Source organism: Oryza brachyantha, chromosome 7 (genome assembly GCF_000231095.2).
Source record: "Oryza brachyantha chromosome 7, ObraRS2, whole genome shotgun sequence".
Classification (NCBI taxonomy): domain Eukaryota; kingdom Viridiplantae; phylum Streptophyta; class Magnoliopsida; order Poales; family Poaceae; genus Oryza; species Oryza brachyantha.
The window spans coordinates 1249533-1271812 of record NC_023169.2 but is presented as its reverse complement, the minus strand read 5'-3'; the positions used below and the strand labels follow the sequence as shown (position 1 = coordinate 1271812).

At 41.7% G+C, this 22280-nt stretch overlaps 3 protein-coding genes across 3 annotated transcripts; 1 reads left to right on the top strand and 2 right to left on the bottom strand.

Moving 5' to 3' along the window:
- Positions 1–539: 539 nt before the first annotated feature.
- On the bottom strand, positions 540–2640 carry LOC121054980. The gene is made up of 2 exons (XM_040526283.1): positions 1752–2640; positions 540–1654 (listed from the first exon to the last, which is right to left on the bottom strand). The coding sequence occupies exons 1-2, from the start codon at positions 2594–2596 to the stop codon at positions 979–981; spliced, it is 1521 nt and encodes a 506-aa protein (XP_040382217.1). The 5' UTR covers positions 2597–2640; the 3' UTR covers positions 540–978.
- A 2024-nt stretch (positions 2641–4664) lies between these two features.
- LOC121055051 (protein G1-like) lies at positions 4665–5501 on the bottom strand. Its single transcript, XM_040526481.1, has one exon. The coding sequence runs from the start codon at positions 5499–5501 to the stop codon at positions 4665–4667; it is 837 nt and encodes a 278-aa protein (XP_040382415.1).
- A 13474-nt stretch (positions 5502–18975) lies between these two features.
- LOC102703697 (probable UDP-arabinose 4-epimerase 1) lies at positions 18976–22112 on the top strand. The gene is made up of 11 exons (XM_006657370.3): positions 18976–19151; positions 19357–19524; positions 19788–19915; positions 20038–20151; positions 20248–20355; positions 20482–20573; positions 20657–20798; positions 20875–20975; positions 21063–21192; positions 21361–21505; positions 21626–22112. The coding sequence occupies exons 2-11, from the start codon at positions 19455–19457 to the stop codon at positions 21865–21867; spliced, it is 1272 nt and encodes a 423-aa protein (XP_006657433.2). The 5' UTR covers positions 18976–19151; positions 19357–19454; the 3' UTR covers positions 21868–22112.
- Positions 22113–22280: the final 168 nt, after the last annotated feature.

The following is a 22280-nucleotide window of genomic DNA, read 5'->3' as shown; positions in this document are numbered from 1 at the left end:
TATAAGTTGAAATGTTAATAGTATATTTGGTAGGGTCTAGACTTGTGTGCAAGTACATGTGTGATGTGACTGAAAAAAGTCAGCTAAAATTATTTGGAAAAGTCGATGGTAGGGTGGTGTAAGGAGTGCGAGTTTGTTATTTTCTAGATAAATCTTTTGAGCATAATCACATAGTTTAAAAGCAATTTGCAAGACAAACCTTTTAAGCCTAATTAGTTCATGATTAGCTATAACTGCTACAATAACTCACACGTGATAATGACAGATTAATTCGGCTAAAAATTATCTCGTTGTTTCCTGACACCCTATATAATTAGTTTTTTAATTAGTTATCGAAATAGTCTTCCAACGTCCAGTCAAACATCCGATGTGGCGTGCAATTCTAGCACCGGCGTGGCGTGCAATCTTCCTAGATGCAATCAGGCGACTAGCAAATGATGCCTAACTTCGCTGCCTCTTCGTCAATCAAAGTGACGATCTAATGTTATCCCTTTTACCTCTATTCTCGCAACGAAGCCTTGTGCTTTGTCGGACGGTTAACAGTGGTTTGTATTTCCCTTTTTTTAAGTTCAATGTAATTCATGTGGGGACCCTCTCCTCTCTGGTAATAATAAAAAAATTTCATGAGCTAAACATGCCTAAAAAACACATCGCTAGCCCGCTAGGCAATCGTTTCATGCTGAGAACGAACACATCACTGATTTTGGCCAGGACCAGCAAGCGCATTGTAATCCAGATATCAGAACAAGCAACCAGTAGTATCGATCGTCAATGCATCAAGTTCTTTAGGACTCGGATCATCAAATCAGATGGGTTCCAGAGTAGGTTCATCTGGCCAGAACACAAACAAACGAACAGTGGCTCATTCTGACCAGAAACAAAACGGTGGTCATCCGATTCAGATTCGGACTCTAACCTGATCACATTGACGTACGGATTTCTTCTCTGCGTGCTCGGCTTGGTAATTAGCTGCTACGATCAAGGATTTCTTCCGGGGCGCAGCTCCTGGTTGCCATGGTCGTACCAGCAGTTGGCTCCGAACCTGCACCATCCATTAATGGCGAACATTTTGCACGGACCACTCGGCTGCCACCCCTCGGCCCTGGGAACAACTCGGAGCTCCTCGTCACCGTGAGCGTTCTTGCACGCGCTCCCTTTGGTGCATGTCTTGTTCTCCTCCCGCCAGAATGGACACAGCCGCGGGCGCGGCGGCCCCTCGGCCATGGGCAAAACTCGGAGCTCCTCGCCGCCGTGAGCGTTCTTGCACGCGTCCCCTTTGGTGCATGTCTTGTTCTCCTCCCGCCAGAATTTGCACAGCGTCGTCCGGCGGTCCCTCATCGCCGGTGCGGTGTCTGCAGTGGAGGACGACGACGAGGAGGAGGAGGGACCGGCGCGGCTTGAGCTGCTGGTGGTGGCGTCAGAAAGCGGCGGGAAGTCGTTGTCGTCGAAACGGGCTCCAGTAGTATCGGTAGCACCGCGTTGGCTGTCGATGGTGTCAGGTCGTAGTGAGGGGGGGAGGCCATTGTTGGAGGAGGAGGCGGGCTTGTCCGTGTGCGGCGGCGTGGTCAGATCCTTCAGATACGTCGGTGAGGACGAGGGCTCCTCCGCCGGAGGAAGAGGGACGTGGACGTCGTCGGGGATCCTGGGGAAGAAGCTAGCCATAGCACAGACAGTAAGTTGAAAACTACTCGATCTGGGGAGGTATGCACTGCAAGCGTCAGCATGGCGGGGTGGGCAAATTAAGTAATTACCGGTTGACTCTCAGCTCCTCTTCTCCGTGCGCCATTGGACAGTTGGTAAAGGCGGCGCAGAATGCGCCTGCCATGTGCGTAGGGCAGAGGGTCGCCTTGTAGAGGATGTCGTGGATCGGCGGCGTCACCGCGCGCAACTCCCGGAGGTTATGGGCGTACTTGCATCGACTGCCATGAGCACAAGAAATACCACTCCTCGGATAGAAGAAGAACTCGTACAAACAGAGCTTCGTCTTCCGCTCCCCCAGCGTCGTCCTGCTTTCCCCCATCGCCGGTGCGGTGTCTGCAGTGGAGGACGACGGGGAGGCGGAAGGATCGGCGCGGTTTATGCTGTGGTCAGAAAGCGGCGGGAAGTCGTTGCCGTCGAAACGGGCTCCAGTAGTGTCGGTAGCGCCGCGTTGGCTGCCGATGGTGTCAGGTCGACGGGAGACGTCGTCGGGGTTGGTACCTGCGGAGGAGGAGTCGACCATCTGCGCCTGCGTGAGGCCGTGACCCGTCGGCGTCGCTCCCCCATTGCTGGTATCCATAGGTTGACGACGATCAAGGCCTGTCTCCGACCCCGGCCCCGGCGTAGGGGGCCCCTCTGCATCTCCCGCTGGTCGCACCGGTGGTGGTCGTCTGATGTTTTCGATCATTCTCAGGTAATTCGCCAGGATATCGGTGTCGGCGAAGGGGTCTGGGGCCGAGGCCGCCGAGCCCGTGTTGTCGGTGTAGCGTCCGACGGCGGCGAGAGACCTGTAGCCGGTGTAGAAATGGTCGAGGACGCTGGGGACGAAGCCGGTGTCGCGGCTGCTGCCGGCGGCGGAGGAGGGCGGCCGCGGCGGGCGGTGGTTGGGATCGGCCATCTGGATGGGTGGAGGCGCGATTCAAACTGAGGCGAAGGGGGCTTTGTGTGGGGACGGATGATCAGAGGGGGGGGGGGGGGGGGGGGGGCTTATATAGATGTGGGTAGCGTGCTCTGCACGACGGCGAGGAGAAGGTTGAAGCCGTTTGCTGATGCTTTGCTTGCTCTCGTGGCGTGCGTCGACGGCTGCCACGTGGCGGATCGGATTTTTCTAGAAGGTACAAGCAAAACGCGTCCTAGGCCATTCCATGCAAGCTCTCCCTCCGTTCGATCGCATTGTCCACAGCTTGGAGATGGAGAGACAGAGGGACGAAGAGGAAGCTAGAATATTAATGAGAAGCTTGGGGTCTGGGCAGAGTATGACAGTGGGGCTCATAGTTTTTTTTGCTTTTAATTTTTTTTGACACCGTGCAGATGAGTGAGTCTAGGGTGGTGTTTAGATTGAGAAAATTTTTGGAGAATTGTCACGTCAAATGTTTGACCGGATGTTAAAAGGGATTTTCGGACACGAATGAAAAAACGAATTTCACGGCTAGCCTAGAAACCGCGAGACAAATCTTTTGAGCCTAATTAATCCGTCATTAGCACATGTTAGTTACTGTAGCACTTATGGCTAATCATGGGCTAATTAGGCTCAAAAGATTGTGTCAAGATTTCTTTCATAACTGTGCAATTAGTTTTTTTGATTCATCGATGTTTAATACTTTATTTAGGTGTCAAAAATTTAATGGGATGTTTTTAGAAAAAAATGTAGAAACTAAACAGGGCCTTATATAGACGGAGGGGTAGCTTGCTCTGCACGACAGCTAACTTCCGGCGGCCGTGCTCGGAGCCGGAGGTGAAGCAGCTCGCCTGCTCTGCTCTCGTCGACGGCGCGGGGTGCGTTGGTGGGCTCTGATGCTTGGTTTAATGGGCCTAACGAAAGTACTCCGTGTAATGGGCTTCCAGCCCATCGAAGTGCCTGCGGGAGATAGCTTACGAGAAGCCCATGTTCATGCCTTATCAAAATTTTAAATTTTAGTATGGATAATTTCATAAATATTTAGGAGTGGGAATATTTTACAGAAGACCACCTTACGTCTTTAAGAGGGACGTCTGCAAATGTGGTAAGGAGTAGTTGCTCATCCAATAGATGTATGTATATATCACCCAACTAGTGGTTGTTTCAAATATTATCCAGCTGGATGTTTATATATATATATCACCCATTGGCTGGACATTGGGATTTAATTTTGTTTTGTTTTTAAAAAAAATCTATTTTGTTGATTTTTAATAAAAATATACATATAAAAAAATCTTTGTATCAAGACATGTAAAGATCCCTTTCAACTCATGCAGAAATCGAACTCACCCTTTTAGGCTACCACTAGCCATTATATATCCAGGGTGCACAACAAAATGCAAGTGTGGTGTAAGTTCTATATAGGGAATAAGTTTATTTGAGATTCCTTAACTAGACCCGAACCACAATATATACTGGCTAAGAAAAAGCCACCTAAAATTATATGGAAAGGTCGATGGTTTGGTGGTGCAATGGTATATGGAGGTTCAGATCATTATGTCCATAAATATTACACACATAAATAAGCTTTCAACATGATTTTAGTGACATCAAGAGCACATTGTTGGTTTCTGTCTCTGAGAGTTTGTGTTATACGGGCTCTATTCGCTAACACCTCATGTCACCTTTGAATTTGTTATATTTAAAAAGTACTTTTATATCATGCTTATTTCATGATTTCTTGATAGCACATTGTACAATGATAATTAAGTACAACCATTTTTTTTCAAAAAAGAATCCCAGGAGGATCAGGCTCCATCGTTCTTGAATATTCATGTGCTTAATCAGATCATCACGAATGTATAGTGGCAATCAACCGTCACCAAAACTAACAAAATTAGCACAATTAAAATTAGTAAATTAAGATTGGGAGCAACAGAAACGTACACGTACGGCGATGCTGGATCAGCATCAAAGAACACACATCAAGATAGATGTAGACACATGTAGCTAGTACACTGAAGCAACGACAGTACAGTACTACTGAAGCGACGAACGAGCTGGCTAGCTAACTGAACGTGTTGTACAGAAACGGCAAGTAGATGCCACCGTAAAAGCCGGCGCCGGCGCCGCCGTGGCCATGGCCATGGCCATGGCTTCCTCCGACGACGCTCCCAAGGCCAAGATCGCAGTACTCGAACGGCACCCCGTTGAGGCACGGGGGCAGCGGCGGCAGGGGCAGCCCCCCCGGAGCCGTCATCGCCATGGCTGCTGCGGCCGCCGGGGGCATCGCGTCGTCGCCGTTACCGCCTCCTCCGCGGGCGCCGCCGCGGTTCTTGTTCCCGCCCCTGCGCTTCTTCTTCTTGTGGTAGGAGATGCCGCGCGCCATGGCCTGCGTGTCGCGGACGTCGCGCAGGTACAGCCTCACGGCGCGCGCGGCGAAGGGGTTGGTGGAGGAGGAGGCGTCGGGGGCAGCTGCGGCGCCGCCGGCGTCATGGGTAGCTGCGGCGCCGGCGTCTGAAGGATCCCCGGCACGGCCATGGCGCTCGTCGTAGGCGGCGCGGAGGCGGCCGACGAGCGCGTCGAGGCTGCCCCAGGCCTGGCGCAGCGGGCACTGGCAGGCGGCGACGGGGCCGGCGGCGGCGGACGGCGCGCGGCCGCCGCCGTAGGCCGGGCACGGCGGCTCGTGGACGCGCGTCTTGCCGAAGCGGTCGAGGTAGCGGAGGAACTCGAGGACGTTGGCGCCGCTGCAGCGCCGGAGCTCGAGCGGCGGGCGGTGCGCGGCCAGGTACTGCGTGAAGGTCTGCCAGTCCCGGCGCTTCTGCGACTCGTACCGGCTCGGCCGCAGCTCCGCCGGCGTGCAGCCGTCGTCGGAGCCCAGCGCGGCAGCGGACGACGACGACATGCCCACCTACGTACGCAGTGGCACTACTACACAGACGTGACAGAATGCGTCAAGAGGGTTTGGCTTTTAATAGAGCCAACCAAGGTGGTACTATTGCATTGGACGCGCTATAGTACTGCCCCATTTTTATTTAAGAACATTTTTTCCATACCTGAGAAGGTATCACGATGTATAATTATTTTCTATGTAAAATTTGAGGAGTTTTTTTATTATCCTTAAAAAGCATCTAAAGGCACAAAGAATTTTAGTACAAATTTTTATTACCTCAAAATACAATGTACCTCAAGGTACCATAAATGTGGTATCTTAAGGTACTTTTTCAAGAATGGTAAAAAAACTCAAAATTTGATATCTTCTAGTATCTAAGATACCAAGAAATACCAAATTTTACGTAGAAAATAGTGTACCTTCTGATACTTTCTCAAAAATAGTAAAATTGATCTTTACTTAAACATCATTTATTAAAAAATAGAGGGGTATATGAGCAGCTAGTTAGGAGCTACCTGAAAATATATATAAAAAAGATAGTGCCTTACACCGGAGAATTAAAGATAGGAGTACATTTTCTTTCAAAATTTATATATAATAATAGAATTTTTATGTTCTGGGTGGAGACTATTTCGAAGACGTACACGTTTTTGCATCATGGCCTAAAAGCGTTATTGGGTATAAGGGAGAATTAACACCCACCCTAATTCAAATCAAAAAAAAAAAAAACACCCACCCTCATTCATCACCCTGCTAGCTGATCCCAATAAAAGGTTGAAACAAGCAACCTTGTGAAAAGGGCATCCCGATTCACTGCATGCCAAGGCTATAGTTCCTCGAGGCATCGAAATCTCAGCTTCGGACCAAGGATTTAGAGGCCCTTCCATTATAGCAGGGATGCGACATTATAGTCCCAGAGAATACCATGTAAACACTGCTACCTCCGTTTCATAATGTAAGATGTTTGACTTTTTTGTTGCAACGTTTGACCATTCGTCTTATTTAAAAATTTAGTACAAATATAAAAAATAGCAAGTCATGTTTAAAGTTCATTTGATAATAAAGTAAATCATAAGCAAAATAAATGATATTTTCATAATTTTTTGAATAAGACAAATGATCAAATATTATAAGAAAAAAGTTAAACATCTTACATTATGAAAATGGAGGAAGTATTTTACACCCAGCGCATAGAGGGATTTTTGTGACAGTAAAGATGATGGAGACATACTTCAACTTTGCCTCATCAGTGGGGACAAGGCTTTGGCTCGAGCCTCCTTAAACGTTATCACTTGACATGCTCGTCCATCAGGGACAGTGTTGTCAGTTAACCTAATGGGAATAAGAGGCATCATACGAAGACAATGGCTCGATCTACATTATAGATGTATATGTGCCATATTGAAAGACTCAATTATTGAGCCAAGCGTAGGCATAGCAGCTGCAAATGAGTTGTGGTCGGTCCAAGCCTCCGAGACACAACAGTGGCCATCCAGTCAAGGCATGCATGTGTATGAGTATATATAAGAGCACACGGGTGCAGATCCACCTAGCGCTGTGAATAGATAGGGTAAATCTTCATACCCTTACAAGGCAACATTACTAAGCAACTATCTCGGTGTAAGGTGCTAAAACTCAAGTCCATCAGATTAATATTTACACTCTATTCTTAGTCATGCATATTTTTCCAGCTAGATCAGTAAGACAGTAAAATAAAATTGGAGGCTTGTGGCGTTGTGAATTGGTGTGGGACGGCATCCATGAATTACTCATGTGTACTTTGTTTTTACTGTCTTGTGACGGTGGGCTCACACTAGCATGGATTCCGGGGGTAACTAGGACATCCACAATGTGGACAAAAGGCATGTAGTAAGGGTCTTATTATCCACTTTAACATTATGGAGATAGATAGTAGATGTGGTAGTAGTAAGATTCGGTAGTAGTACTACTACCGGCTAACAAGCACTAAAAAAATATTAAAAGTCCATCATTTCTCATCTACTCTCTCTTCTTCACTGGCCTATGTGGGGTCCATCTTAATACCTGCACACTGTGAGAAACAAAACAGCTATTGTCTGGTATTGTGGACCCCACTCTTACTATCTATTTAGGTAATATACATTGAGGATACCCTTAAGCTAATTTGGGAGCTGGTTCCGCCAATGCTGAACATTATACGCTATGCAGTTTAAGTAGAACTTCAGTATAACTTTTTCCATGTAGAACTGTTTTACTCCATTATTCAGCACGAAATAATCGGTAAGCTACAAAATTTTTAGTTATAACGTTGTTTTTCATCAAACTTATATCAATGAGCAATTTTACCATCCTTAAGGAGGTACTACCGTTTTCTATGTAAAATTTATTACTTTCTAATACTAGATGGTACTAAATTTTGCATAGAAAACAGTGGTACCTTATGGTACCTCCTCAATTATGGAAAAACTGATCTATATCAATATATGAGAGTTTTATTAATTGGATAATACTTATTTGGTAACCCAAGAAAAAAACACTTACTCTACCATACATAGTTAATTAAGGATAGTGTTTAACCTTATCAGCTTATTGCAAGGTACTACGTACACCAAAATGGATGTGACATTCCTGCTAAAATAAAGCTAAAGAGTTTATTGGCCGGGTACATAGCTAATTAATTACGGTTTTGACCACCAACTGTATATATATAAAATACGAATTAATATATGCATTATATATACATATAGATTGGTGAGTATTAAGAATATGTGACAAGACAGGGCATGCAGTGTGTGCGGCATGATCCACGGGACTGAACGTGTGTTCGCTGCAAAGGCATGCAGGTCGATCAGTGTGCAGCTAGCTAGGCCCATCCTGGAGGACGGTAGGGGCTCGGCCTCTCGATCGATCGATCGGGGGCGTGCCAACAATAAGCTAAGCTATAATATGCAGCTTACTAGCGCCATGCATGGCTGCGTCTGCGTGCATGCGTCCATCACATCATAGATGTAGAGCCAGCCGGCCGGCCGGCGAGCTAGGCGGGTCCCGGCGCCGGCCGGCCTGGCCATGGCCGCTCGATTGATCGATCGATCGCCGCGTCCTGTCAACTCAAGCTCTCTCTACCTCGATCATGCATGCCTTTTGCTTGTCGTCCTTGTCTTCTTCTGGTCGTCCTCCGTGTGGGCCTCTAGCCGGCTGGCTATTTAGTGTCTTCTATGCTATAAGATTTTTTTTGTTTTATTTAGATTTATCCGTATATCAATATATATCTAGCTATTCCGGTGGCTCAGTTATCTCAAACGAGCATACAAATAAGCTCGTCACCGATAATTACTCATTGGTGATAGACCTTACATTTATCTCAGTTGGACTGTGCTTATCCCCCGAATCCCCGTCGCCGATGAGAATCATTCGTGACGGGCCCAAGTATCGGACCCGACAAAGATTATAGATATAATCTCAATGAGGCCTAAACGTAGGCTCGTCACAGATAAGTCCCGTCGATGATGGACAGTTGATATATGTAACTCAATTACGTTGGTACGAGTAGTTCTATGACAGTGTTTATTTCAATATGATTGAGATGACTTCCATGTGACGACCCACAAAGCCCAGTTATGTGATAGGCCGTCACAGATGGGAGGGGTTGTACTAGTGATTCATTACTATACATATGAATCTACTCAAGATCAGAAAATCTTATAATGTGAAATAGAGAGAACATTTCCTTTTGTTTATTTATATATATTAAAAGAATCTAATCTATTCAAAAATAAAATAAACCACTAAAATAAATAAAAGAAAATATTAAAATATTTTCTTTGTATAAGCTCAACAAATTAAAAATACTTTATATTTTAGACCAAAGATATATAAGTAGCTAGCCCTAGATATAGATGATCAGTCTGATCTGCATTCTACGGTCGTGTTTCATGAATGTCCTCGTGATCACTGCTAGATATATAGTAGCATAGTGCTATATACTGAGTTTATACAAGATGCCAATCGATCAGCTAGCTATACATACCTAACTAGATAGAGCTAGCCTCAAGAACAGTTCGATCGATCGATCAGCTGCACCCTCTCCATCTTGCATTTGGAATTCTGGATTCATACATGTACGTGAATATATATCAGAATATATGCGGATGAAATTGGATCCAGTTAATTAAGCTTCTCAAAATTATTTGGCTTTAATTGATTGTTACACACTTCGATGGAGGCGCCAAGATTTTTTTTTCGACTATTCCAATTTGTTACACCCTCCAGTTTCACGGTTATGTTATTTTGAACAAGTATATGGTTAAACTTTTTAAAACTTTAACTATTAATAATTTTAAAATAATTAGTTTAAAAACATTGGTACATGAGTAAAAAATATTACTTTAATAAAAGTAAATATTTATTTATTGTATATATTTTAATAGAAAATCCTAGTCAAACATAAATTTGAAAGATCGTGTCATTATCTAAAATGATAAGAATTATCAAACTGTAAGTAGCAACAAACCTCGATGATAACAACGTGAGTCAACTTTTTTCGATGACATGAAATATTTACTTTCCAAGATTCATGCACACCTTTACTCACCCAACCCTGCCTCTCTTCATGAGGGATTAGGATCCTCTGCCTTCAAATGCATGGTACCTTTGTCACTAGCATGTGGACCTGATGAGCCCTAGGCGGCTAGGCCCACATGTTAGTGACAAAGGTATCATGTCTTTGAAGGCAAAGAATCTTCCCTTCATGACACCGTTGTCAACCCAACTTGTGGCCTCCCTCTACCTCGATGTCATCACACCAATGCCAACTCAAGGCAAGCTAGCCGCACCCTCCATCTCACTACAACAAAAACATTTTAGAGTGACACTTCTCTAGAGGTAAACTAAGAAGTGCTTTTAAAACTAAAAGTTCTATGGTATAGAGATTTTGTTTAGAGACATTTTGCAATTCTCCTTTAATGTTTTACCCTAAAGACACTTTAGAGTTAGTTTCTAAACTATTTTACTAAAACAATCTTGTAGAGACATATTTTGGCACTTTATAATTTGCCTCATATGTGTATGTACTTTTTTTAAGCATTTTAACCTCTGCAAAGATACTTAATTGGATACTAATATGCACTAAATAACTAAATATGAATAACTCCATGTATAAGTAAACAATTAATCACATGATGTTGGCATGGTTAGCAAGTGAAAGATAAAGAACTCTTATCTGAAGAGGTCCGAAGTTCAAGAAATAGTAATTGCAAAGGGATTTTTTTTCTATTTTTCAAGATGATTTGCTATATATCGTAACGGTATAATTTAATGTCTCTATAAATATGTTGCAGCACATAGAGATACTTTATAATCTGCATATTTGTATGTAAATGCAATTCACAACAAGGCACATGGGATATTTTAAAATGTCTCTACATTATTATAAAACCATTTGAAAAATGCATCTACAGTGCTTCAAAAATTTCCTCTACAAGTCATTTTGCCACCTTCCTTCTCCCTTCACAGTCTGCCATTGTCTCCACGTTCAACATTACTCCTATTCCCCAACTCTCCTCCTCAGCCACCACACCACATCGTTTTCTAATCACAAATTCTCTTTTGGCTCGTATTTGTTGCTAAGTCAACCCACCGCCCTCCTCCTCCGACAATGTAGCTTTGATTTGAGCTTTCAAACCGTTACACATTAGCACATATGAAAATTAACTAGTTTTCTACCTCGATCAATTGGAAATATACATATGAAAAATTTATGTTTTTTGAAAAAAAACTAGTGTACTAAATTTTTACAATAGAAAATGTGGTATATCTTGCTACGCACCATTTCTACATATTAAAAAGCTCCATAAATAGTATGGTATAGCGTGTAGCTGGTCTGTTCATCCATAGATCAATCTCGACCTATACATACACGCACGTGTGAGAATAGGTTGCACGTGATAAATTAGGCGCGACACAGCTACCCACTATAGGACTCGACGACTCGTTGGCACGTGCTGTACTACACACCTAGCTAGCTAGCTCTGTACGTAGATCGAGAGCTTGGTGTCAATTAATTAATGTGTCATACATCCTCTGTACGTATACGATCGATCGTATAGTATGCGTACATGCATGTGAGCTACGGAGTATTACTTAATTTGGCATCTTAATGTGACTTAATTTGAACCATCATACTATGGTTGATAGATATCGGCTGAATCTATCCTTCCTAACCAGCTCCCATGTATATGTACGCATGCGATCGAGTACGTTATTAACTTTTCCAATACTAGCATGCTGTCCATGCGCTAATGGGTTTTAATTAAAGAGAATGTTAGTTGACCCATCTTTGCTGTCATTATTATCTGCATATATATATATATATGTATGCATATATATATATATATGTATGCATATATATATATACACATATATATATATATATATATATATATACATACATGTATATATATACACACACTAAGCACACTACCCGTACTTCGCCACGGGAATAAAAAATTATTCCATATAAAATTACATTAAAATACATTGCATATATATATGTCTCATGTATGTAATTTAATGGACATTCGAGTTTCATAAAAATATTTTAAATAGTATTTGATGTAAACAATTGACTACGTATCAGGAGAATACAATAGATGGACGAAAATAGAAATAATCCATACTTTTTTAAAGTAGGTAAAGATACTATCGCTATCGCTATGCACGCGCATAGCAACGGGTGACTTTTTAAGTATAAAAGTATGAAAAATTTATTACAAGAAAGATAGTAAAATCGTCTTCGGATCAAATTAAAATCTAACGAGACTAATCAAGTTTGCTGGTGCTCCCCAACTCTAACATTGGAAATTCTCTCTAAAAAAAACTCTAACTTTGGAAATAATTTGTACGTGCGCGCATTCCTTAGATATTGTCAGGTGCAATTTTATTAGCTAATTCTTACTGTTAGTCCCAGACGAAACAATCTCAAACTAGATATGTGTTGATGTCAATATTTTGTCTCATGAAAGCACCAAGTGATCGATAGAGTCATACGACATACATGCATAAACTTAGCAGCCTAGCACGCCACAAGACAAATAAAACGTCAGCTATGGTTAGTGCTTGATCATCAGATTGAAGTTTCAAGTAATTATGATCATGATTTGCACGTATGTACTATTGCCAATTGGAGCTGCTGCCTAATTAACCTCCTGATTAGATGAATTGGATTCATTATTAGTTTGGTCTCTTGCTGGTAGAATTCTTCGTAGGGAAAAATCAATATAATTTAATTACAATCGCTGTTGGGCTGGACCGCGCTATGGGTCGTGCTCCCTAGCGCCGGTCATGGGCCGCACACCCGTGTGCCTTGGCCTGCCACACGCCTTGCTAGGCCACCGCAACCGAGGTGGGCTGCGCGCGCTGTCATGGGCCTCGGCCATAAGCACGGCTGCTCGCCGCACGTCAACAGACCAAATCGGCCCAAAATTTAGACCATGGGCCGACGTACCAAGATAAAACAAAAAAACTAGATAACGGGTGTCCGTCCGAACGGGAGGATTTAGTGAGCTGCTCGCGCCGCGTGGTCTCACGCCACTGGCATCCTTCTCTGCGCACCCATGCCACTCTGCTCCCCCACGTGTTGCTTGCCAGCGTCGTCCCCTCCATGCTCCTCCACGCTGCCGTAGCCACCGTCCTCCCCTTCTTCCATCGGAGACTCTGGGGACTAGCAGTTCTTGATAGGAAAACCATGTTTTTTTGCTGTTGGTTCTTTCTCTATGTTTCTTTGTTTGTTTTTTTCTTGTTCATTTTGATTCGATGTATCCGAGGTGAAGTTCTTCCTTCTCATAGAGCGTTTCTTTGACTACCCTGCTCTGTGATTTTTGACTACATTCTTGTGTTCCCTCTCTACTTTTTTTGGATTCACCAATATAGATGTGTTGATGACTTGATTTTGTTTTCTTTTATTTTTTTGGTGGTTTCTTGTTCTTGCCCTGCCTTGCGTGGCTGACGCGTTGTTGCATCGCTACGGTTACTTATCGTTCTCTCTCTTCTTATCAATAACTCGGCTAGAGAACCATATGATACTGTCTGGTACCACTTGGTATCATGTGGTACATGCATCCTTCGAGTTACCCTTTGTTGCGTGGCTCCATGATACCGAATAATACCAACTGGTATTATCTGGTATCATACTAGTGGTATCATATGATATCAGTTGGTATTATCCGGTATCATACCAGTGGATATCATGTGATACCACTTAGTATCTAATGATACCGTATTTCATACTGGATAATAGCAATATCTTTTAGTATCACCTGACATTTGTTGATACTAAATGGTATCATATGATATCATTTATTAACATATGATACCTGTTTATACTATCTAGTGATACATGTTGATACTTGCTGATACCATATGATACTACATATCACCAGGCTCGGCTGGCCACTATCATCAACTCGTTCCTGTACGGTGCATGCAAGACCGTCGCCGACGGCTGCGGGCTCATCGGTGTGACGTTCTGCATCAACGCAGTCAGCTCGGACAACCAGAGCAACGTAGTTGACAGCTACAAGAAATTCGCCGTCATCGCTGTCGACCTCCTCAGGACCTAACGCGACGAGCACCAAGTCCAAGATAGACAGCATGCATGCATGCTCCCTAACGGCGGCGATGATGCCACGACGTGGTGCCTCTCTGGCCATGCCAAGCAAGTATGATGGCATACTGCAAGCTCAACCCGCCGCCGGCGTTGCGGTCGACTACATAATTTATACATGTAAGAACGTATTCCGTCCGCTAGCATCCCCCAGGATAAAAATATCGGTATTTTGTAAGGAATAAAGGTAAAGATATAATCTTCTAATTTTGTTTTCCATGACCATTTTTTATTCTCATAAAAGTAGAGTTTAATTGGTGTGGATGACACGCGTAGACCTCTAGTCCGACAATTTTTTTTTTATTTTAAACCAATTTAGAGTCGTGGTTTGTATGGATGGGATGGTTCTAGGGATATATATGACTTCGATGGGATAATGCACAATGTCAAGCGGTGAGATCCAAGGACGCACGTCTGGTCATCTAGCTGAACCATTCATTTTGTTAAAAAAAACTTAGATAATTATATTCATTTTATTATGATTGGATTTAGTATAAAATGTACTTTAATTGTAAACTACATTTTTTATATTTACACAAAATTTTTAAATAAGATGAGTGATAAATATATATAAAAAATTATGATTTTATTATTTAAAATTTGGAGGGAGTAAAAAATAGATAGATGGATGGAAATCATGCATCCCCAAAATTCAACGGGATGGAAGTCTATCAAATGTTGTAGTCCGTATTTGTTAGTACATGAGGTTTACTATAGTCATCCTCTCTAAAAGACCGACTTGGGTGGATCCAGATTCAGTAAAATTATCCCCTGATATTCTCAGTGACATTAAGTCACTGACGTGTGGAACCCACATGGGTCTGTCACTAAATCCGCGTCCGACTTGGGCCCTGTTTGAGTAAGGATGCAATGGAGTTGCCAAAAACCGGCCCAACAGGTTCAACTACCTTTGTACAGTAACCACCTGGGCTGATTGCATGCAAGTCTCTCTGGCCGACAAACTTGGGCCTGAATTCGGGCCCGTCCAGAAATATGGACAAAACACTGTAGTGTTTCTTTAAAAGAATTATTGTACTGCTCACGCCGCGTTTTAAAATATAAGTATTTTTCAAATTTAAATTCTATATCATAATACGAGTGTTTCTCGCTGTTTTTCATGATTTCAATCATTTCGGTAATTACAAAACTCATCAGATACTTAAAACAAGAAATCTAATCAATTCAAAATAAAAATATTAACCATTAAAGTGATTGAAATGGAATCTTTTGATATATATTCTTAATCTATACAAAACAACCAAATACTTATATTTCGTGATGAGGCAGTATTGATACCAAGATAGCACATACTCTAAAGTCTACTCAGTTATAATTAATTTAATTAAACAAAAGCAGAATCACGGTCTCACCTCTGTTGGAGAACGGACATATACAGCGGGCGTTTATGTTATTTTAGAAAAAAATAAGAAAAAAATGTACATAAAACGACAACGCCAAGTTAGGCAAAATTAAGGCCAGTGCAAGTATATACGTACAAAGGGTAAGTAGGTTCGTGCACTGTGCATCTCATATTCTCAGTAGCTCAGTTTTGGGACAAAGCCTAATTAAATTGCATGATTGAGCTGTGAGACCTAACACCTTTGACTTATTTGGCCAATTTTGCATCGAGCCAAACAACACGGGTAGCTAGCTTGAACCACAAAAATTATGAAAACTATCTAGTTATTAAACAAGTGAGAAAACATGCACAGCATATATTCCAAAATATAAGTATATCTTTGTATTTTCTAAAATGTATGCGGATTGTAATTAATTATGTGTGTTTATTAATATATCAAGATCAAGATATTATTTTAAAATAATTCACAGAAATATTTATATTTTGGAACTGAGATAGTACATTTATCGTGCTTAACTATTGTGTTGAACAGATGATACATATAACCTGAAATGGTATTCTACCCAAGCCAAAATTTATGTTGTTTGACTTCATTTGACAGAGCTAGGCTTCTAGTAGTATATCTTAATTTGGTGAACGTTCAAAAATGTTGTCCTGATCGATCAATTTAATTTGTCACTTCATGGAAGATAGTTTTAATTTATTTTTTCTGCGACATTTTGCTACTACCGTAGAACAGGCAGGCCCAGATTCTCAGCCCCAAAAGCTAAAGTACACACAAATCCAAAGCATGCAAAATTAGGATGAGGTGTTTGGTAGCAAATGCCAATAATTGAGACAAGCACATGCACCCTTGCTCCTAGATGAACAGTAAAACCAATCAATCAATCAGTGACCTGGCTGGGTTGCATATGCACATATATATGATCAGCAAAAGGAAGCTAGGCAGGCAGCATGTCATCTGTCAAGCATATGCTAAGCTTCCTACATGCATCTTAACTTTACTACTCCATATATATATATATATATATATGTATATATATATATATATATATATATTATCTAAAGTAACTGATAGCTTTATTGTTCTTCAGGGTGTTCTTAATTTAATTAATTAATTAAGTTGCATGTAAGCAGAAATAAATAAACAGAGACGCATGTTGTGCTTGCTGTCTAGCTGTGAGAAATGATACGGTACAGATATAATGGAGTAGACAATGCATTATATTGGCACATGAACAGTGCCAATTGGTGGCTTAGAATTAGGTGGTGTGGACAGTAGTGGTACTGTCTATATATGTTGGCTTAATTAGGGTTCATATGTATGATGATATGCTCCCTTCTACCAACCTCATGGTGTAACTTATTTTTCATCAAGTACCAGCTGAATTTCCGTGGCCTTGCTCCGGGCAAGAATGAATCTGTCCGGCCATATCTTTGTGTTGTTCAAAATAAGCAACGTGGAATTCTATCAATCATGTCCTTCACTCTTTTTTGCAGGACATTATCATATCCCAACATGCATGATTTGATCTCATCATGTATTTGTTGTTTGTTTTGTTGGCTTACTACTACAGTCGAAATTTAAAATTTAGAACTTAATCAAGAGTTAACACTGGTATTTTTTTATAATGTATTTTGCAGCCTTGATTTTTAAACTATACATAATAAAAAAGTTATTCATAAATTATTTTTCGTTCATAAATATGACATTTGCTAATTTGTAAACATGTACCACTGATCTCCATCTACATAAATGTTGCTAATTTGTAAAATTCACACATGTGTGAATGCAGTAGCTGGTGCATAGTGGTATTGGTATACATGCATGTATGTTTTTATATAATAATCCCATAATATAAGATGTTTGACTTTTTTACTTATAATGTTTGACCATTTATCTTATTTAAAAAATATGTAAATATCATTTATTTTGCTTGTAACTTATTTTATTATCAAAAGAACTTTAAACGTGACTTATTATTTTTTATATTTACACTAAATTTTTGAATAAGTCGAAGGGTCAAACGTTGCAACTAAAAAATCAAACATCTTAAACGGAGGTAGTATTTGAAAATATATGTGCCACGTATATATGTCTAACCATTTTTATAGTGTCCATAAAAATTGTGAGCTCGTTTTTCTAAAAAAAAATATATATGTCGAACTACGATTTTTTTTTCCTTGTCCATACAAATACTATCTTCTTAACTACTCAAAGTGGCCCTTGTGCACACATCCAATTCTTCGCCGTGCTAAGTCAACACTCAACAGTGCTTCCATTATGTCTTCCGTATTTCTCTCGTTGGGTTTGGGTACACATGATACCTTTTCATTTGGTAGGTACACATAAATTAAACAGAAAAAAGTTTTTTTAAAAAATAAATTAAACAGAAAAAATGAAAAACCTGCTCTTGGAACAAGTCGGCTGCCAAACATTCTAGGACACAATTTTCAGCTCTGTGCAAAAATTTAAAGTAAACATCGCTGCTAAAAAAATATATAATCGACATCAAAATCTCGAGTTTGAATTTAAAAAAAAAGAACATCAATTCAAGAATACAAGAGATTGAGGCCATGTTCGAATTCGACTATGGATTTTTGGGTTTTCGTAGGCATGCTTTAAATAAATAAATATATATATATACATATATATATATATATATATATATAAAAGTATTTCATCCAACTTTTTAAACTAAGATTTTGACTTTGCAATAGTTAGTTGAGTCATTTATGGTCTTAAATAGCAATTGCAAAAATTAAACAATTCTTCGACCCTTTAATATCAGCCTTGTCAATTTAGTCGGAATATTTTTAATTTTTTGCTCTTTTTAATATTTTTCTAAAAGTAATTGCTTAAAACACTTATTTTTAAAATCCGACCGGTGTCACCAATAACAATGTCACGCTATAATATAATGGTATAGATGTGGAGATCAAATAATATAGATGATGTATACATGCAAAATAAATATTAAAAATATATTTAATAAAAAAATTCATCAATCAGCAGTAGTAGCATAATTTACTTTTTTCGGTTAGATAAAAAGGAAGACAAGAAAAATATCTTATACTCTCTCTATCAGAAAAAAATGAATGGTTAGGTTTCCATCTCCAATGTTTGAGCATCCGTCTTATTTGAAAAATTTTTAGAAAATTAAAAAAAAAATTAGTCATGTGTAAAATACTACTCATGATTTATCATCTAATAAAAATAAAAATATCAATAAAAAATTTTAAATAAAATGAAGAGTTAAAAATTAAAGATAAAAAATAAAAAATTAGTTTATTTTATAACGGAGGAGCAGCCAGTGGCATTCGCAGGTGTGGACCGACAGACGAGGTTGAGGTTGGGCGACGACGTCAGCCGCCCGCGCGTTACGATACGTGTCCACCCCACTCCTCCGCGCAGGGCCCCACCCCCCGCCGCCTCCTCCTCCTCTCGCTTCAAAGCCGTGCGCTTCTTCTTCCTCGCGAGCTCACCTCTCCTCTCCTCCCCTCCCCTCCCAACCACGAGGGATTGCGAGAGCGAGAGCTCGGACCACCCCCACAGCTGTAGCAGCAGTAGGTGGCTGGCTGGCTCCCCTGCTTCTCCTCTCCTCTCTGGTCTGCTCCGCCAGCCATTGCTGTAGGCTGTAGCTACCTGCCTCCCTCGTTGCCGGTGAGAATCCCGCGAGCTTTCTTTTCTTCCCTTCCGCTTTTTTTCTTCGCAGCGTACGCGCGTTCCCATCCCCACTGCCACTCGCTGCAATTTCAATCTCTCGGGTTAAGTTGGCTGTAAAGTTAGAACGCGTGGGTTGTTGGATCTGCCTCTGATGAGCTTTTCTTCCTCGGTGCCTGTGGCGGCGTGCTTGTTCTTCCTGTAGGGTGGCGGGAGGAATCTCCGGGTTGCTGTCTCGGACGAATTCTTGGTTTTGAATCGTTCTCGTTTTGTGAGGGGGGATTTGGTGGGCTGCTGCTCCAGATGCTTCCCACCAGCAGGAGCAGGCCCCAGCAGAGGCCTGCCACTGCCAGATCTTGGTCATTCATCTCAGGTCTGCTTCCTTTTTCTCCATCTCACCCATAATTAGCATATGCTTTGGTCTCTTTTTCCTCTCAATTACTAGTAATTGGAGCACGATGTGGTTTGTGCAATTGGTTTGCTGCAGAATTAAGCTTTTGTGCTTCCCGATTGTCTCATAATTGGGTCTTGTTGCAGCTTGTGGAAGGGAAAATTTTAGGCTCCTATGGTTTTGGGACTTTGTAAATTGTATTTCTTTTTCTTCTTCCACTGATGTCGAGCTCATCCTGTTGCCAGACATGGATTTCTCTGATCCGAAGCGCAAGCCGCGGTACCTCAGCAAGATACTCATGGTGGCACTGCTCACAGCCATGTGCGTCGTCATGCTCACCCAGCCGCCCTGCCATAGGAGAGCTCCCAGTGTGGTAAAATTTTAGTTTCACATGATTCTTGAGCTGCTCTGTAATGATGTTGCTCATGAGTAATTCAGGGTAGGGTGGTCAGGCCGCTAACAGTTTTGAGTGTTTGGTTGTGTGATGAACCCCAGTTCTCCGTCCATGAACCCGGGATCACTCATGTCCTGGTGACCGGTGGCGCTGGCTATATCGGTTCGCACGCCGCGCTTCGGCTGCTGAAAGATTCATTCAGAGTCACCATAGTGGTACTTCTTTGCGACTCTGCGCCACCGATTCTTGCTCAAGTTCAGTGATGTTGTGGTTTAATTCGGTGGACGCTTGTGTTCCTGTGGTTTCTTTAGGATAATCTTTCAAGAGGAAATATGGGGGCAATCAAGGTTCTTCAGAACTTGTTTCCAGAGCCTGGGCGGTTGCAGTTCATATATGCTGATTTAGGCGACCCGAAAGTTGTATCCTGATTTATCTATGCGAATAACTCGATGTAAATTTTCTATAGATATATCACTCCTCCAAAATGTGACATAATCTGATGAAGGGATTTTTTTTAGTTTTTTTTTTCCTCAACACATTCTCAGGTTAATAGAATATTTGCAGAAAATGCATTTGATGCTGTCATGCATTTTGCTGCTGTTGCTTATGTTGGTGAGAGCACACTTGAGCCTCTGAGGTACTAATATTTTTGCTATTCGGTTTCTATTTCCAACATTGCTTACCCACAAAATACATAAGGTACTGAGACTTTTTTAACAGGTACTATCATAACATCACCTCAAACACTTTAGTTGTGCTAGAAGCTATGGCAGCACACAATGTGAGAACCCTGATCTACTCTAGCACATGTGCCACCTATGGAGAACCTGAGAAGATGCCTATCACTGAAGAAACTCCTCAGGTCAGATGTTGCTCCTGCATCCTCTTTACTTTCAGATAATGCTGAAGGCTTTTCCTCACCAAATCCCACTGTACAGTTTCCGATCAATCCGTATGGTAAGGCCAAGAAGATGGCAGAGGACATCATTTTGGATTTTTCCAAGTCCAAGAAGGCAGACATGGCCGTGATGATTCTAAGGTATTCACTGTCAACAAAAAACCATGAAATTCACTATTTAAACCACCATTTGTTTACTGACTCACAAATATGTACTCATACTACTAGATACTTCAATGTCATTGGTTCTGACCCCGAAGGAAGGCTTGGTGAGGCTCCGAGACCTGAATTACGGGAGCATGGCCGTATATCTGGTGCATGCTTTGATGCTGCACTGGGGATAATTCCTGGTTTGAAGGTACACCTTCAATCAACTAATTAGCTGGTGCTCCCGGTGCTGCAATTATTACATTCAAGAACAGTATGCCTTGATTGCTGCTAGCATGTTGCTTACTCACCGAGGTTCACATTTGCAAGGATTGCTTAGCTTTTATTGGATTACTGATTAGTAGCTTTGCCATTACAGGTTAAAGGTACCGACTATGAAACACCTGATGGTACTTGCGTAAGAGATTACATCGATGTCACTGACCTGGTTGACGCCCATGTGAAGGCGCTCAACAAGGCGGAAAGGGGCAAAGTTGGCATATACAATGTTGGCACCGGAAAAGGTCATCCTCAGAGCACATTGTTTTATATGGTCAAAGTTCATTACAGCGAAAATCAAGAATGCAAACTCATTGTCTACATCTTAATTAGCTAACGTATGTGCATACCGCTTGGCTGCTCAGGTAGGTCAGTGAAAGAGTTTGTAGAAGCTTGCAAGAAGGCAACAGGAGTTGACATCAAGGTTGACTACTTCCCTCGTCGACCTGGTGACTACGCCGAAGTGTACAGCGATCCTGCAAGGATCAACAGCGAGTTGAACTGGACGGCTCAGCACACTGATCTCCTGGAGAGCCTCAAGGTTGCCTGGACATGGCAGAAGAAGCACCGGAGCGGGTACGGGCCCCCTCAGGCCATGGTTTTGTGAAGAAAATTTACCCTGTAGCATCTCTTGGCTGAAAACTTAGGTGGATATATTCTTAGGAATGTTCATCATCAAGGGCTCCAATTGCTCACTCACAGGTGGAAGTTATATGTAATATAGTAATTATGGTCATTCGTTCGATTCTTGACATTCATATCATGGGAGGTTTTTAGAAGATCCTTGTAATATTGTTGATCTACTCAGTATACAATAAAAATCCGGCGAGCTACCCTCAGAATTCTTAGCCTGCATCCTTTCTCTGAACTGCAGTGGCGCAGTTCTTCAGGCTTTCTTAGAGCATCTTTTAAGAACATGGCTAAAATTTGCCAATTTAAATCTTAATTTAGTTATTTGTGTTAAAAGATTTCATCTCAAAAATTAATGTGGACTCTAACGGACTCTCTATTCTCATTCTC